The sequence below is a fragment of the Vulpes vulpes genome, chromosome 14, assembly GCF_048418805.1.
Source record: "Vulpes vulpes isolate BD-2025 chromosome 14, VulVul3, whole genome shotgun sequence".
NCBI lineage: Eukaryota > Metazoa > Chordata > Mammalia > Carnivora > Canidae > Vulpes > Vulpes vulpes.
The window spans coordinates 21881409-21898233 of record NC_132793.1 but is presented as its reverse complement, the minus strand read 5'-3'; the positions used below and the strand labels follow the sequence as shown (position 1 = coordinate 21898233).

The 16825-nt window shown below is 41.9% G+C and overlaps 1 protein-coding gene across 31 annotated transcripts in view; it reads right to left on the bottom strand.

The window, feature by feature from the left end:
* The window catches only part of MROH8 (maestro heat like repeat family member 8), a 58640-nt gene that overhangs the window by 1600 nt on the left and 40215 nt on the right, over positions 1–16825 (bottom strand). For 9 of the 31 annotated variants that reach the window (XM_072735914.1, XM_072735908.1, XM_026009725.2 and 6 more), the window contains 9 exons: positions 14025–14215; positions 12420–12557; positions 12031–12145; positions 11629–11769; positions 9887–10051; positions 8857–9012; positions 6022–6144; positions 4463–4562; positions 4148–4213 (listed from right to left, as the gene is read on the bottom strand). In XM_072735914.1, the coding sequence (XP_072592015.1) occupies positions 4148–4213; positions 4463–4562; positions 6022–6144; positions 8857–9012; positions 9887–10051; positions 11629–11769; positions 12031–12145; positions 12420–12557; positions 14025–14215 (1195 nt within the window). Of the gene's footprint in view, positions 1–4147; positions 4214–4462; positions 4563–6021; positions 6145–8856; positions 9013–9886; positions 10052–11590; positions 11770–12030; positions 12146–12419; positions 12558–14024; positions 14216–16825 lie in introns of those variants that run through there. The other 22 variants (XM_072735900.1, XM_072735903.1, XM_072735909.1 and 19 more) reach the window with 13 other exon arrangements.

Sequence of the window (16825 nt, the reverse complement as noted above, 5' to 3'; positions counted from 1 at the left end):
ACTTTTTCTAAGACTCTGTCTGAAAGTTATACATCTGTAAACCAATTCCAATTTTGACCTAAAAAATTTATTCATTTTTGAATTGCCAAATAGTATACTCCTTTACAATAACCACACTGTCAAGCAGTCCACCTAAAGTTAAATTATCTGTACCTGTCGAGCCATGTCTAAGACTGCTAATTTCTAAGTTCCTGTGTTGGTCCTAGAGGCTACTCTTAAATTATTCTTTTTAAGTTTTTTCTTAAAAATTTGTTAGTTTTTCAAATTGAACACCAATAAAAAAATAAATTTATTATTTAAAAAAATTTGTTAGTTTTTGTTTCTTCTTGCAAAATAAATACTTCATTGTGTAGAAAATTTATATAACATGTAAGCATTAGAAGAAAATCAGTTACTTATAATTGGACCAACAGAGAAAACCCTCTGTTATGTTTGTTTCTTTTTTCTATTCAGTTACACGTGTGCCTTTTTGTTCAAATGAAACTAAATTATACATATTATCTAACAATTGCTTGTTTCATTTAATATTGCATCATCTCTTATCCAAGCCATTAACATTTTTTTCTATAATATTTTTCATAACTTTGGGGCACTTGGCTGGCTCATTTGGTAGAGTGCATAACTCTTCATCTTAGGGTTGTGAGTTCAAGTCCCACATTGGGCATAGCCAAAACAATAATGAGATACCAGTATGACTTTTTCTGTCAAAATGGCAAACTACTAATTAATAAATTAATATTCAAACATAGATATGTGAAGGGAAAGATGACTTTTTTTTAGTTTATTTATTATTAAACAATAAAAGTCTTTTTGTTTTTTAGTAATCTCTATACCCAGTATGGGGCTTGAATTCATGACCCTGGGATCAAGAGTTGCTCTTGAAGAGTTGCTCTTCTGACTGAGCCAGCCAGGCACCTGAAAATTGACATTATCATACACTGTGCTGGTATGAGCATAGATTGATATCCCCCCCTTTTTTTTAAAGATTTATTTATTCATTCAGAGAGAGCGAAGAGAGAGGCAGAGACACAGGCAGAGGGAGAAGCAGGCTCCATGCAGGAAGCCCTATGTGGGACTCGATCCCAGGTCTCCAGGATCACACCCAGGGCTGCAGGTGGCGCTAAACCGCTGCACCACCGGGGCTGCCCGATATCCCTTTTTTATAGGGAAGTTTGGCAACGTGTATCAAACCCTTTAAGTAAATATATACTTTGACTTATCAATCTCACTGCTAGGAATTTAACCTATGAAAATAAGGAGAAATAGGTACAGGAATGTTCATTCCAGTGTTACTTAAAAATAACAAAAATGGGGGCACCTGGGTAGCTCAGTGGTTTGCGGTGTGATCTGGGGTACTGGGATCGAGTCCCACATGAGTCCCACATCGGGCTCCCTGCAGGGAGCCTGCTTCTCCCTATGCCTATGTCTCTGCCTCTCTGTGTGTGTCTCTCACGAAGAAAGAAAGAAATAAATCTTTAAAAAATAATGGAAAACATCCAAGATTAGAAATACTAAGAAATTAGTTTAATAAAGTATAGCATATCCATGTTATAGGATCATATGATTGAAAAAAAATTTTTAATAAGTATAATTTGATATTTGTATATACTGCAGAATGATCACCACTACAACAAATCTAGTTAATACCTCTTTTTTTTTTTTTTTTTGTTAAAGATTTTCTTTTATTTATTCATGAGAGACAGAGAGAGAGAGGCAGAGGCACAGGCAGTGGGAGAAGCAGGCTCCATGTAGGGAGCCTGATGTGGGACTCGATCCCGGGTCTCCAGGATCACACCCTGGGCCGAAGGCAGGCGCCAAACCGCTGAGCCACCCAGGCTGCCCTAGTTAATACCTCTTATAATTTTTTTACACAAATAATTTTTTCTTTTTCTTTTTTTTCTTTTTATTTTAAAAAATTATTTATTTATTTATTCATGAGAGACACACAGAGAGAGGCAGAGACATAGGCAGAGGGAGAAGCAGGCTCCCATACAGGGAGCCTGATGCAGGACTCGATCCTGGGACCCCAGGATCATGACCTGAGCCAAAGGCAGACGCTCAATCACTGAGCCACCCAGGTCTCTCTCTCTCTTTTTTTAATTTAATTAATATTTTAAGTGAACTCTACCTCTGATGTGGTACTCAAACTTATGACCTTGAGACCAGGAGTTGCATGCTATACTGACTGAGCTAGCTAGGCATCTCTTGCATAATCTTTTTTTTTCTTTAAGATTTCTTTTTTTTTTTTTAAGACTTTATTTATTCATGAGAGACAGAGAGAGAGAGAGAGAGAAGCAGAGACACAGGCAGAGAGAGAAGCAGGCTCCATGCAGGGAGGCCGATGTGGGACTCGATCCCGGGACTCCAGGATCATGCCCTGGGCTGAAGGCAGGCGCACTCAACTGCTGAGCCATGTAGGCGTCCCAAAGATTTCATTTTTAAAAAAAGGTTTTATCTATTTATTCATGACAGACACACACACACACAGAGGCAGACACACAGGCAGAGGGAGAAGCAGGCTCCATGCAGGGAGCCTGATGTGGGACTTGATCCCCGGTCTCTGGGATCACACCTGGGGCCGAAGGTGGCGCTAAACCTCTGGGCCACTGGGGCTGCCCAAAGATTTCATTTTTAAGTAGTCTCTGCACCCAGTGTGGGGCTCAAGCCTACAACTCTAAGGTCAAGAATTGCACACTCCAGTGACAGAGCCAGTGAGGCACCCCTCTTATAATCTTTCTTTAAAATTTTTTTAAAAAAATATTTATTTATTTATTTGAGAGAGAGAGAGAGGGAGAGAGATAGCAAGAGAGCATGAGTGGAGGAGGGGCAGAGGGAGAAGGAGAAGTAGACTCCCACGAGCAGGGAGCCCAATGCTGGGCTCGATTGCAAGACCCCGAGATCATGACCTGAGCCAAAGGCAGATGCTTAACTGAGCCTCAGATGCCCCTCTCATAATCTTTCTTAAATAGGTCCAGCTTCTGGCTATTTTATCAGTTACATATTTTTATTTTAAAAGCAGTGAACTGGGGCAGCCCGGGTGGCTCAGCGGTTTAGCGCCGCCTTCAGCCTAGGGTGTGATCCTGGGGACCCGGGATCGAGTTCTCTGTTGGGCTCCCTGCATGGAGCCTGCTTCTCCTAATGCCTGTGTCTCCGCCTCTCTCTGTGTGTCTCTCATGAATAAATAAATAAAATCTTTAAAATAAATAAATAAATAAATAAATAAATAAAAGCAGTGAACTTTTCAGGATAAGTTTTTTTTTTTTTTTAATTTGTTTATTTGAGAGAGAGAGAGAGAGAGCCGCACACATGGGAGGAGCGGCAGAGAGAGAAGGGAAGCGGACTCCCCACTGAGCATGGAGCCTGCAGCAGGACTCAATCCCATAGTTATGATCCCATGAGATCACAACCATGAGGTCACAACCTGAACTGAAACCAAGTCAGTTGCTTAACCAACTGAGCCATGCAGGCACCGCTTAAGGATTTTATTTTTAAGTAATCTTTATACCCAACAGGGAGCTTGAACTCACAATCTGAGATTAAGAGTCTCATGCTCTACCAACTGAGCCAGCCAGGGGCCCCCAGGATTTTAATTTGGTTCTCATAGTACATACTTTTGGGTTGTGAGGCTTGGCGTTTTACAGCATTTTCTAATTGTATGACTACTTTTCAAGTGGGAATAAATAATTCTTTGAGTGCTAAATCCTCAAAGCTGTATAGTTATAGAAACTTCCACTCACTGACAATCCAGAAAACCATTTGCATGATGGCTACCTTATAGGACTATAAACCTCTGTACTGCCAAGTCCTGCCACTTCACAGGACAACTGCTTATAGAAAAGAGTGTTGTAGTCATCTCTGAGGTACTCGTGAGCTATCATCAGAACTTAGTAAGATGGTATTTCTAGGTAAAATCAGGACTTGTTCCTGAGACACTCAGCAAAGCTGGTTTCCAAACAAATAGTGTCATGTCCTTTCCTAATAAGGGGAATTGAACTGGGAGGAGACCGTCATTCACTGTCTCCAAGGTCTTTATTACTGCAAAAGTCAGGCTCTCTGGTTCCCAAGCTCTAACCTCTGTCAGAGAGCCTGCCCCCAGTCACTGCCTCAGATCCTACCCCAAACCAAATCCAAATGTGTTATTACTTACCATTCTCTATCCAGTCAGTGCCCTTCGTCCTGAGCTCGCTGCAATCCACATACTTTAACAACAGTCCTAAGTGCAGGATAAAGTCAGTAAGGCTGTGGTCTGGCTTTGACTCTGAGCAGTTGGTAGAACTGGCCTTTTGATGATTAGACAGATTCTAAAAACTTGCCTTCCAAGTGCCTGTTACCTATAGATAACAGCCCTTTTCTCCAAAAGAGTGTTTTCAAGGTCATCTTCATAAACAACGGGGATACTCAACAACACAATTTGTGAAAATATAGGATAAAGTGACTGTAGAAATGAAAGGATTGTTTATACCTACAAATAAGACTGCTGCTCTTCTGATAGGAAGTTTTGCATTCTTGGAGAACATCAATGTTTGGGCTAGGAGGTTAACTTTCCCCTGGCATTTTTTTCCCTAAGTGGGGAAAAAAGTAAGAGTAGAAAGGAGTGAAGTACACCACTGTTTTTGTCAGCCTCACTTAGTTTCCAGAGCCAGGGACGATGTTAGACATAGGACGCATAGAATATGGTGCTTGAATTAATAACTGCAGTTGCTTAATGAATGTTACACCACAATAACAAGTCCTTAGACAAAGTTACGTCCTCTGGATGCACCATGTTCACACCCACTCATGCTGCAGATTGTCCCTGGTGTGCTTCTAATGTCCATCTCCACTTCTCTGATCTAAGTTTTCTCCGTTCACTCAGCTCTGCCTTGAACTCTGCCTCCCTATTGCCTATCGGCTCTTCCCAGGTCACTCTCGACTTTTTTTTTTTTTTTGAGGATTTTATTTATTTATTTGACAGGGAGAGAGAACCAAAGAGCACAAGTAGGGGGAAAGGCAAGAGGGTGCGGGAGAAGCAGACTCTCTGTTGAGCAGGGAGCCCAATGTGGAGTTCGATCCCTGGGATCATGACCTGAGCCCAAGGCAGACACTTAACCAACTGAGCCACCCACGCACGCCTACTATTGCCTCCACTCTGCTCTGAGCATTTCTGCAAGTACCCCTCTCTTGGCACATACCATTTTCCACCTTGAGTTTCTATTTCATTTTCCACAGAGGTTTTATCTCCCTTACTAGCTAGCAAGCTCCCTTAGGAAGTTCTTATCTTTGGCATGTTTTTGGGTTCTCCACTGCCTGTTGCACACCAGATGTATTGGGCTTACTGGATGAATAAATGTACCTCTCAGTGATTCTGTTACAAAGATAGGCTGCTCGAAGATAGGAGGAGGACAGTCGGGATCTATTCCCATAGCTCTTATGATGTTACATGGACAATCTAAAATCTTATACATTGAGAGCACTGAATTTTTGCAGTAAATACTGTCATCAATGCCTCAGATAAACACTTGGGTACATGTCAGAGAGATAATTCTTAGTGGAAAGCCTGACACAGTGGTATAATGGGGCTTCCTAGCCCTGTTAAGTTTGATCAGAGGAGCCCACATTAGGTCCTAAGCAGGTACCCATACGGAAGACCCATGGGAACAGCCAGTCCTGGGCTCTTCATAGTAGGCATTGTAAAGGCAATACACAACTCCATTTCAATTCACTTCATAAATAGTTTTTTCAGCACATATTATCAGCCTGACTCCATAGCCTCTGACTCAGGTTAGTGGGGCTCCCAAAAATCCAAGAGAGAGTCTTTTTTTTTATGAAGAAAGGTGGTAATAGAAAGTAAGTCTGTGACTCAGTTGGGAGGAAACTAGAGAAATAGGTTCCCAATACAAGATGGTTCATGGATATCAGCTGCTGATGTCAAAAGGGATGGTAAATGTTTCCTTTATGTCGTGTTCCTCCAGTAAAAACTACATCAGAAAAACTAAGCATGCAAGCATATGAGAGTTAACAAAGCCAGTATCGCTCACATACAAAGAATTTGCAGACTGTTCCAGCTTCACTAGGGCTGATGTACCAGGGATCTTTGCAGTACACTTCTTGGGGCAGCTTCCACTTCAGGAACTGGGCACATATAGTTAGGACTTGCCTGCTTTCCTATGAAAAGGATTATCAGAGATCAGCGTTTTCAAACATTTTTTTAGCTGAGGTAACCTTCCTTCAAAAAGAACTTGCTAAAGTGAGGGCAGGGATAGAGAGAAACCAGAGTCCTGCCCTCCTTCAATTTCCCTAAACAATCCCCCTGAAAGGGACCCATGAAGCCTGCAGAGCTGTGGGGAGGATGTAGAAACCACTGGTCTAAGGTAAAAGTGTAACACCAGAACAGAGATTGGGGCAGGGGTTCCCACTACTCCATGCGCTAAGAGGCAGGGCTCCTCCATCTACTTGCTGCTCCCATTTCATTCTTCTGTCACTTCACATAGGGAAGTGTAGCTCCTCTTCTCATAGTCCTTGTGGAATCTCTGGCTTGGAAGGAATTCTGGACAGTACTGATCTCTTCCCAATCCAGATGCTTGAGCAAAATTTAGTAAGTGGGCTTCTCTATCCACGGCTCTCAGAATGCCTCCCATGTACCACATACCACCACTTAAGAGTATTCAATTCAAGCAAGTATCTTATCCCAGGTCCACTAGATTTGGGCCATTAAAATTCCTTTGGGAACTGATGGGAATACTGAAGTTAGTTCAGTATACTGAAGCTGAAGTTAGTTCAGCTACTTTGTTTATTTGTAAATATCTAGTAAAGTTAAAGATACCCAGATAGTTTACTTCTGGGTTTATTCCCTCAAGAAACTCTCACATAGGTCCACAAAGGAATACGTAAAGAATGCTCACTGCAGCACTGTAACAATGAAGAACTAGAGACAATTAAATGTTCAAGAATAGGAGCATGGGAGAAGTGTGAGGATATCTTCAAGATAGAATTCTATACAGCAGTTAGAATAAATGAACTGGAGCCCACAACGTGGGCAAATCTTACAATGCTAAATAAGCAAAAAAAGCTCGAGCAAGTTGCTAAGAGATTTATAAATGATACAAGATACAAAGATTTTTTTTCTACATATAAAGTTGTAAAACATGAACAAATATTACCGCAGAAGTGATAACAAAATTCAGGATGATAGCTGTCGGGGGAATTCAACTGAGGATAGGTACATGATTTATTCCTGTTTTATTTTTTACATGAGTGGTAGATTTGGTTCTCTGTGTTAGTGATTCCATTTTTTTTAAAAGATTTTGTTTATTCATGAGAGACAGAGAGAGAGAGAGAGAGGCAGAGACACAGGCAGAGGGAGAAGCAGGCTCCATGCAGGGAGCCTGACATGGGACTCGATCCTAGGTCCAGGATCATGCCCTGGGCTGAAGGCAGTGCTAAACCGCTGAGCCACCCGGGGCTGCCTGTGTTAGTGATTCCTAACCTGTTCAATGTTAGATTTCACCTCTCTGCTTAGAATACCCTCTGAAGAGCTTTGAAGACAAAGTTAGGAATCATTCAAGGTTTGAAAGAAAGTAAGTGCAGAGCCTTGGCTGCTCTATGCCTTACTTGATGATAAGGGCTGACGGGTCAAGGGGGTGAGATGGGTATCAATGCATCCAAATATCTGTGACCCCTATAGGGCATTCTTTCTATCTCTTGGTTTGGAAGCTCTACTCTATACTTTATTGGGGTCTGACATATTTCATAGTTTTGGTTACAAGACCATAATACTTCCCCTACATTAAGATACCAGGGCCAACCATAATCTTTTTTTTTTTTTTTTAAGATTTTATTTATTTATTCATGAGAGACACAGGTGGGGGCGGGGGCAGAGACACAGGCAGAGGGAGAAGCAGGCTCCACACAGGGAGCCAGACATGGGCCTTGATCCCACGACTCCAGGATCAGACCCTGGGCTGAAGGTGGCGCTAAACCGCTGAGCCATCCAGGGATCCCCGCCAACCATAATCTTAAATCTTGTTATCGATCCTGCTTTCATTTCTGTAATGGGGAACTTAAGTAGGGGAAAGCTCTAGCATTTTTCCAGAATCATTGTGGTCTAAACATTCCTCTGGTCTGCTGTAACTAGTGGTCATAACACACTGGAATGGACAGACTCCTGAGGTATGGGACAGTTCTCAAGATGATGACATCCCATGCACAACTCTATGGCAGAAACTCCCAGAATATTAAGGAGATATAGAAGCTTCCCTAGATTGTCAGAGAAGCTATTTATGACTTAGCCCTCAATACAAGTCTATTTGTCTAAAGGCCAGAAGGCAGTTATTGAATACAAGAAGACAGATAATGAAATACTGTCACTGTCATCAACAAAAAGAGTTTGCTGCATTTGGCACTGTATTTAGGCTCTGTGCTAGGCTAAATATTGGGGTGGGGCTGCAAAAAGGTTTAAATATTGTTCTTACCCACAAAGGGCCATAATTTGCTATACAGAAATAAGGAGTAAGATTTTTCACACAATTCACTTAGGCAAAATATTTGAAAGATAGCTTGTGCTAGAGGAAATAGTAAATAAAGATGGTACCACAGGGCAGCCCTGGTGGCGCAGTGGTTTACCGCCACCTGCAGCCCAGGGCGTGATCTTGGAGACCCCAGATCAAGTCCCACATCAGGCTCCCTGCATGGCCTGCTTCTCCCTCTGCCTGTGTCTCTGCCTCTCTCTCTGTCTCTATGAATAAATAAATAAAATCTTAAAAAAAAAAAAAGATGGTACCACAAAGTCCCTGCCTTCAAAGATATGAATGCTTATTTGCAGATTTGGCTCTGGACTAGAAGTTATTCAGGCCTGAAAGAACTTGACAAAGGCATTACCTCAGCTACTGCATCATTTTCATCCTGAGAATACAGAAGTAGTGGGACCAAGCTGTCCAGGACTTGATTCTCTACACCCTTCTTCTCTGTGTATTTCACAGACTTTATGGATGCTCCAAACAGGGTCATGGAGAGACGATGAACATCAGATCTCACCTACAAAGGGAGTATCCAAAGGGAAGCAAGTCACTGAAAGTGTTCATGCTGAACTTGTTGGTTGAAACATCAGTCCTAACATGAGGCTAGTTAGCTGTAGGTAGCTGAGGACAAGAAGCCAAATGTATATAAAGATGGCAAGACCTGGTGCTTTGTAGTACTGGTTCTTCTCTCGCTCCACAAATGAGAAATGTAGTCAGCACAGCTTGTGCCTGATACTAGTATTAACCATTCACACAAGCTGTTTTGCTGAGATTCAGAATCCCAGCCTTGCCATACTTGACTCTTTTAAGGATATGGTTCATTGTGCTCCATGTTTGTTTGTTTGCTTGTTTGTTTGTTTTTAATCTTTGGGATTTGGGATGGGGACCCAGTCCTGAGTGTTCCTTGAAAGGTGTCTTTTCTTATACAAACTTCTTCCTCATCCCATGATCAGGGTGGTACATTGGCAAGTCTCTACAACTGTTTTTTATTTAGTCTGGCAAACAATAACACCAGTCCTACTAACATCACAAGTTACCTGGAAGGGTCTTCAGAGAGGAGATTTGAAAGTGCTGTGAACATAAAAAGTACTATATAAAATAGAGTGTATTGCGCATCCCGGGTGGCTCAGCGGTTTAGTGCTGCCTTCAGCCCAGGGCGTGATCCTGGAGACCTGGGATTGAGTCCCACGTCAGGCTCCCTGCATAGAGCCTGCTTCTCCCTCTGCCTATGTCTCTGCCCCTCTCTCACTCTCTCTCTGTGTGTCTCTCATGAATAAATAAAAATCTTAAAAACAAATAAAATAGAGTATATTTATTACTATCCCAATTTCTATTTTCTGTTATGCCAATTACCCTCCCCTAGGAAAGCTTCTCCTCTCTCATTGTCTTACATCACCAAATAGGGTGAACAGGGTCTTCATCATGGCCGTCAGGGTGGTGAAATCCATTGTCCCCACGAGTTGCAGGAGTATCTGGATGGCCAACAAAACAATCTTCTCGTCGGTTTCACATAAGAGGTCTAAGATGCATGGCAACAGGCTCCTGATGTCTTCCCTCTGTGTGCCCAAAGGAGTGCACCATCACCCTCTTGATAGCACTTTATCTGGTACCAAAGTAGGGCTCCCCACCTTTATCCAGTACGTGGTGCTTGTTCAATGTTTGGTAGCACTGGCTAGTTAAGAACAGAGAAGAGGGCATGACTGCCCTCTCAGTATTGGCAGGACTGATCGTAGAGAAGGGGGCAGAGCTGTTTTTTTTTTTTTTTTTTTTTGGCAGAGCTGTTTTAAGTTGCTTCATTTGGGCAGCAATGGGACCAAGTGGGGATGGTCAAGTGACAGAGATTTAGGGTCAGTGTAAAGAATTGCTTACAACAAGAGAAATATAAGATGGCTAGCTCAGGTCCTAGTGAGTTCTCTAACATGGAATGTATCCAGAGACAGTTAAGATTCCTTCCAAGAAATCAAGTAGAAATTGACTGAGGACCCTGAAGGGTCCTTCCCATTCTGAATTGGGGTTATATTCTTCTGAAACTTCCAAAAGGAAGCAATCTCAGAGTTTTAAAGTTTAAAACATACATGTAAAAAGTAAATAGAATATGGCAGCAAATATTTGTATATCCAAACAACCAGAATTAACATGCTAACAACTGTCATCTTTGTTTCAAATATATACTCATTTATTTATTTATAAGATTTATTTATTTATTCATGAGAGACAGAGAGAGAGAGAGAGAGAGAGAGAGAAGCAGAGACACAGGCAGAGGGAGAAGCAGGCTCCATGTAGGGAGCCTGAGGTGAGACTCAATCCCAGGTTTCCAGGATCATGCCCTGGGCTGAAGGTGGCGCTTAAACCACTGAGCCACCTGGGCTGGCCTAAATAAATAAAATCTTAAAAATAAATAAATAAATAAATATTAAAAAAATTGAACTCAAGTGAAAAAATTGAAGGCCCAGGGATTCATCTTTCCTTCTGACCCAGGCCTAGTTTCTAGCTAGGCTGGTAGAAAATGAACTTTACTTCAACATGAATGTCAATAATCTTTGTTTAGACGATACACATCTTAGGAGCAGATATAATGGCCTATCCAATGTACTCCTTAGGGCAACATGGTACAAGACATAAAAGGACACCTGAATGTCACCCAGGCTGTGATAGTGTGATGACAGTGAGGGTACTTCCTTATACAAATTATAGGTTTTAGGGGGATCCCTGGTGGTTCAGCGGTTTAGTGCCTGCCTTCGGTCCAGGGTGTCCTGGAGTCCCAGGATTGAGTCCCACATCAGGCTCCCTGCATGGAGCCTGCTTCTCTCTCTGCCTGTGTCTCTGCCTCTCTCTCTCTTTGTCTCTCATGAATAAATAAATAAAATCTTAAAAAAAGAAAAAATTTGTAGGTTTCAAATATTATGAATATATGCGACTTGGACTTATTTCTTGTGATTTCATGAAATACTTAAGTCAGTACTTACATATTTCCTAGGCATAAAATTTAAAAGATACAAAGGGATGTACTCCTACTTGTTCCTATTCCTAGGCTACCCAATTTCCTTCTTGGCTGTTACCAGTTGCTTGGGGATCTTTCTGGGGTATGTTTGATTTGTGACTTACAAATCAGTGGTCTGGGGGCCCGTCCTACCATATCCTGGTGTTTAATAAGATAGCGCAGTCCCCTTAGGGCAAGAAATTTGAAGACTCTATTTCCATGATGTAGCCAGTCTTTCAAGCGGACAATGGAGTATATGCTGGGCAGTCTCCTAGCCACTGGACTCTGGAGAAGCTGAAAGAACCAAGAAATCAGCCAAAGAAGTTACCTTTCAACCCTTTTTCATGAGGGGAACCACCTTCCCCAAAAGTGGGGTGATGCTTATGCTATAGATACATAAGGAAGCCTAAATAATGAGTATATGACTAGAAGAATTTCAGTAGGCTTGAATCTGAAACTATTTCTATCCCACATCTGAAATGGATCCCAGTTGGATAGGGCCCAGGAAGGCAATACCTGCTGCTTTACAGACTTCCTCAATCTAACAAATCTTACCTCCACAAAAAATCCTGCAGATGTGAGTTTATGTTTATCATTCCCTCGGTTAAGAAGAGGGACCAACAAGTACATGACTTTGTGTGCAAGGAGGTGATTTCTTTCCAGCAATGCACTGCAAAACAGAACACCCAACAGGGCACCTCTTAGAAATGCTCCTATCCAGACTGCATTTTTCCTGGGGCTGTGGGCCCTCTGAGGATTCTGCCCAGCTTTAGGTGCATAGGATGGTATGGCAGTGGCAAGACTCTGAAAAATCTGCCTGGCATTATGGATATTTCCCTAAACTGTGATATTATCCAACTTTGGTTGCTGTTTTAACAAAAAAGGAGAAAAATACCTAACGCAATGCTGATTTAGAGCAGGTGTGCATGGCAAGGTAATCTTACTTAGCAAGGAGAGATACTCCCTGAAGATGGCATTCTTTTCCTTCCAGGAGGGTCCATCCTTTATTCTTTTCCATGATGTTGAATTCCTGCCAGCACAATGTTCTGAGGAGGAGACTCTTTGTAGCTTGTATGGCGAAGCTAAATTGAATAAAACCAGAACAAGTGAATAGAACAGGTCCCTCCAACTTATCAGTACACAATTACCCTGCTCTCACTGAGGAGGGCCATGCATTGCTAGCTCTGGATGGTAATTCTCTTCTTTTTAGATTTCCCCAAAGACTCTTAATGCTCTAATAACTTGAAAGGCCCTTCACACAAATTTTTAGCATAAAGAAATCTAATTAGATTTTGTTTCCCTGGGAGTTTGAAATCTGCAATAAAACAAATGATATGGGATGCTAAACCCATATGCACTGCTTTTTTAAAACCACTTTTAAAAACACCCCCATAAAGTTTACCCATATTCCTTTTTATTTTATTTTTTATTTTACTTATTTATTTTCAAAGTGAGCTCCCCACCAGCATGAGTTCAATGTGGGGATTGAACTCATAACCCTGAGATCAAGACCTGAGCTGAGATCAAGAGTCAGATGATTGGGCAGCCCCGGTGGCACAGCAGTTTAGCGCCACCTGCAGCCCAAGGTGTGATCCTGGAGACCCTGGATCAAGTCCCAAGTCAGGCTCTCTGCATGGTGCCTGCTTCTCCCTCCGCCTGTGTCTCTGCCTCCCTCTCTCTCTCTGTGTCTCTATGAATAAATAAATAAAGTCATTTTTTAAAAAAAGAGTCAGATGATTAATCAACTAAGCCATCCAGGTGCCCCCACAGTGCTTTGTAAACTACCTCCACTACTGGGGTACCTGACTGGCTCAGTAGAGCATGTAACTCTTGATCTCCAGTTCATGAGTTTGAGCCCCACAGGGGGTAGAGAGATTAATTAAAATAAACTATCCCTACTACTTACTGAACTAGTATGCTGGATATAACACCAGATAATCCTAAAATTAGAAGGTTTTCGAAGAGTACCTAGTCTGGCCTGATTTACAGATAGGAAAACCAAGGCACAGAACAATGGAAGATTTGCCCAGAGTACATAGCTAGTTAAATGAATGAGAATTAGAACTCAGTTCCCCTAACTTTTAGTCAGGTGTTCTTAAATAATCCACATTACAGCATTACCTCTAAAAGAAAGTCATGCACTATTAAATTTCTATTGGGGGGATCCCTGGGTGGCGCAGCGGTTTAGCGCCTGCCTTTGGCCCAGGGCGCGATCCTGGAGACCCGGGATCGAATCCCACGTCGGGCTCCCTGTGTATGGAGCCTGCTTCTCCCTCTGCCTGTGTCTCTGCCTCTCTCTCTCTCTCTGTGTGACTATCATAAATTAAAAAAAAAAAAATTTCTATTGGGTTTATCTTGGCACCAATAAAACAATCAGACAACCAACCAGTGAGAGCCCAGAGTGATTCCTGGGCATTTCATCCTGATGTCCCATGAGGGCAGACTGTAAGCTGTCCCATGGTTGGGACCACATCTTGGCTATCCTGTGTCTACCACAGTGCCTAGAGCTTAGTGTAAGTGATGGGTAACAAAATCATAACAGGCAGTACCACAAAGGGGTGACCTCTGATGACATTTCCTGTTCTGTGTACAGGCCACTTGGAACGGCGACATCAGACATGGTGAGACCGATGCTGTGGTGTATCTGGATGAGCAGTGTCATGAGAAGCTGAGGAAAGAGTCGGAATGTAGCTGCTTGGAGCCTGTTTCCCACAAACACCTCATAAAGGGCATCTGTTGCCTGTGGTAGAAAAGGTACACCATAGAGCGTGACAGCTGCTAGCATTACTCCTTACTTTTGCTTTATGTCTGCTTGTGCCAGATCATGCTTTCTGGTTCTACTATTCGATGGGAAGAACAGTAGTGGTAATCAGTGCAGGGACATGAAAGTGAGGAGGAAAAGAAATAGGAATGAAGTAGTCATTTCAGGTTACCAAAGAGAGAGGGGCATCTAAATTCAGATGTAGGGGCACCTGGGTGGCTCAGGTGGTTGAGTGTCTAATTCTTTTTTTTTTAAGATTTATTTATTTATTTAGAGGGAGAGAGAGAACACAGCAGGGAGGGGCAGAGGGAGAGGAAGAGAGAGTGATTTTTGATGGATGAGTTTTATATATACACACACATATGTATATGTATATATATGTATATATATTAAAGATTTTATTTACTCATGAGAGACACACAGAGAGAGGCAGAGACATAGGCAGAGGGAGAAGCAGGCTCCCCAGAGGGAGCCCCATGTGGGATTGATGCCAGGACTCTGGGATCACACCCTGAGGCAAAGGCAGCCGCTCAACCACTGAGCCACCCAGGCATCCTAATTACTTTTTAAATTAGGCTCCATGCCCAGTGTGCAACCTAATGTGGGGCTTGAACCCACGATCCTGTGATCAAGACCTGATCTGAGATCAAGAGTTGGATGCTTGGAGTGCCTGGGTGGCATAGTCAGTTAAGAGTCTGACTCTTGGTTTCAGCCCAGGTTGTGAGATTGAGCCCTGTGTTGGGGGTCTCAGCACAGATTCTCCCTAAGACTCTCTCTTCCTCTCCTTCTGCTCCTCCCTGCTGTGTTCTCTCTCTCCCTCTAAATAAATAAAATCTTTATTTTAAAAAAATAAAAATAAAAGTAATAATAATTGGATATGTATAACAAAATCTATATATGCATGATTAAATTTATTGTAGCACTGTTTTTATGGCCATAGTTTGAAAATTGTTAAAATGTTCACTAAGAGGAAACTTGGAAATGAAACGAATGTTTTTTTTTTTTAATTTTTTAAAATTTATTTATGATAGTCACAGAGAGAGAGAGAGAGGCAGAGACATAGGCAGAGGGAGAAGCAGGCTCCATGCACCAGGAGCCCAATGTGGGATTTGATCCCGGGTCTCCAGGATCGTGCCCTGGGCCAAAGGCAGGCGCTAAACCACTGCGCCATCCAGGGATCCCGAAATGAATGGTTTTATACCATGTTACATATTGTCTGTTTTTAAGAAGTTAATAAAAAAAATTACTATACAGCTATGAAAAGAATAACAGAGTCTTATATTTTGATATGAAAAGTAGTTAATATATTGTTAAATTTAAAAAGCAGGTCACTAAATAATATATCTAATTTGATCCTACTAATATATAACATACAATTTCATACACTAACATGATTAAATATATGCCTTTATCTGCTCTGACTCCTAAAACTAAGATAACATTATAGGGATTTTAAAAAAGGTGTAAATCCACAAGAAAAGAGAGAATAGGAGAGGACACAATGGCAGATTAGAGATGTCAGAATAACTTTGGAAGCTAAAAAAAAACCTGTACGATAATAACTTGGGTCAGAGAAACCTGAACCATAAACTGGTAGGGAAGAAAATAAAGTAAAAAGTATATATTGATAGTGGGGGAGGCTGTGCATGTAGGGGATAGAAAGTATACAGAAACTTTGTACTTTCTGTTCAGTTTTAGTGTAAACCTAAAACTACTCTAAAAAATAAAGTCTAGGGATCCCTGGGTGGTGCAGCAGTTTGGCGCCTGCCTTTGGCCCAGGGCGCGACCCTGGAGACCCGGGATCGAGTGCCACGTCGGGCTCCCGGTGCATGGAGCCTGCTTCTCCCTCTGCCTGTGTCTCTGCCTCTCTCTCTCTCTCTGTGTGTGACTATCATAAATAAATACAAATTAAAAAAAAATAAAAAAAAAATAAAATCTAGGGGTGCCTGGGTGGCACATTTGGTTAAGTGCCTTCGGCTCAGGTCATGATCTCAGGGTCCTGGGATCATGCCCCAGGTCAGGCTCCCTGCTCAGGGGGGTGTCTGTTTCTCCCTCTGCCCTACCCCCTGCTAGCTCTCTCTCTTTAAAAAAAAAAAAAAAAAAAAGGCTACTTAAAAGGAAAAAAATGGGAGGAAAAAGTATACCAAATAAATACATATAGAAAATATTTATATATGTATAAACACTTCTAGAAAGTTCATTTTTAGGGAGATGATATAGCTAGGCTAAGAATGGTCTTTAGATTTTTTTAAAAAGTCTTTTTTTTTTTAAGATTATATTTATTTGCAGAGAGAGAGCGCATGCAAGAGAGTGAGTGCATGTGGCCCAAAAATCTAAAATATTTATAGAAAAAGTTTGCCAATCTCAGCTCACGGAGGACCTTTTCTTTTTTATATCTTATTCTTCTGTATTATGTGACTTCTTTTTTCCCCTGCAGGGAGCCTGATTCAGGACTCAATCCCAGGACCTCGAGATCACGACCTGAGCTGAAGGCAGATGCTTAACCGCTGAGCCACCCAGGTGTCCCTACTTTTACTTTATTTTAAGTAGGTTCCATGCCTGAAGTGGAGACCAATGTGGGGCTTGAAT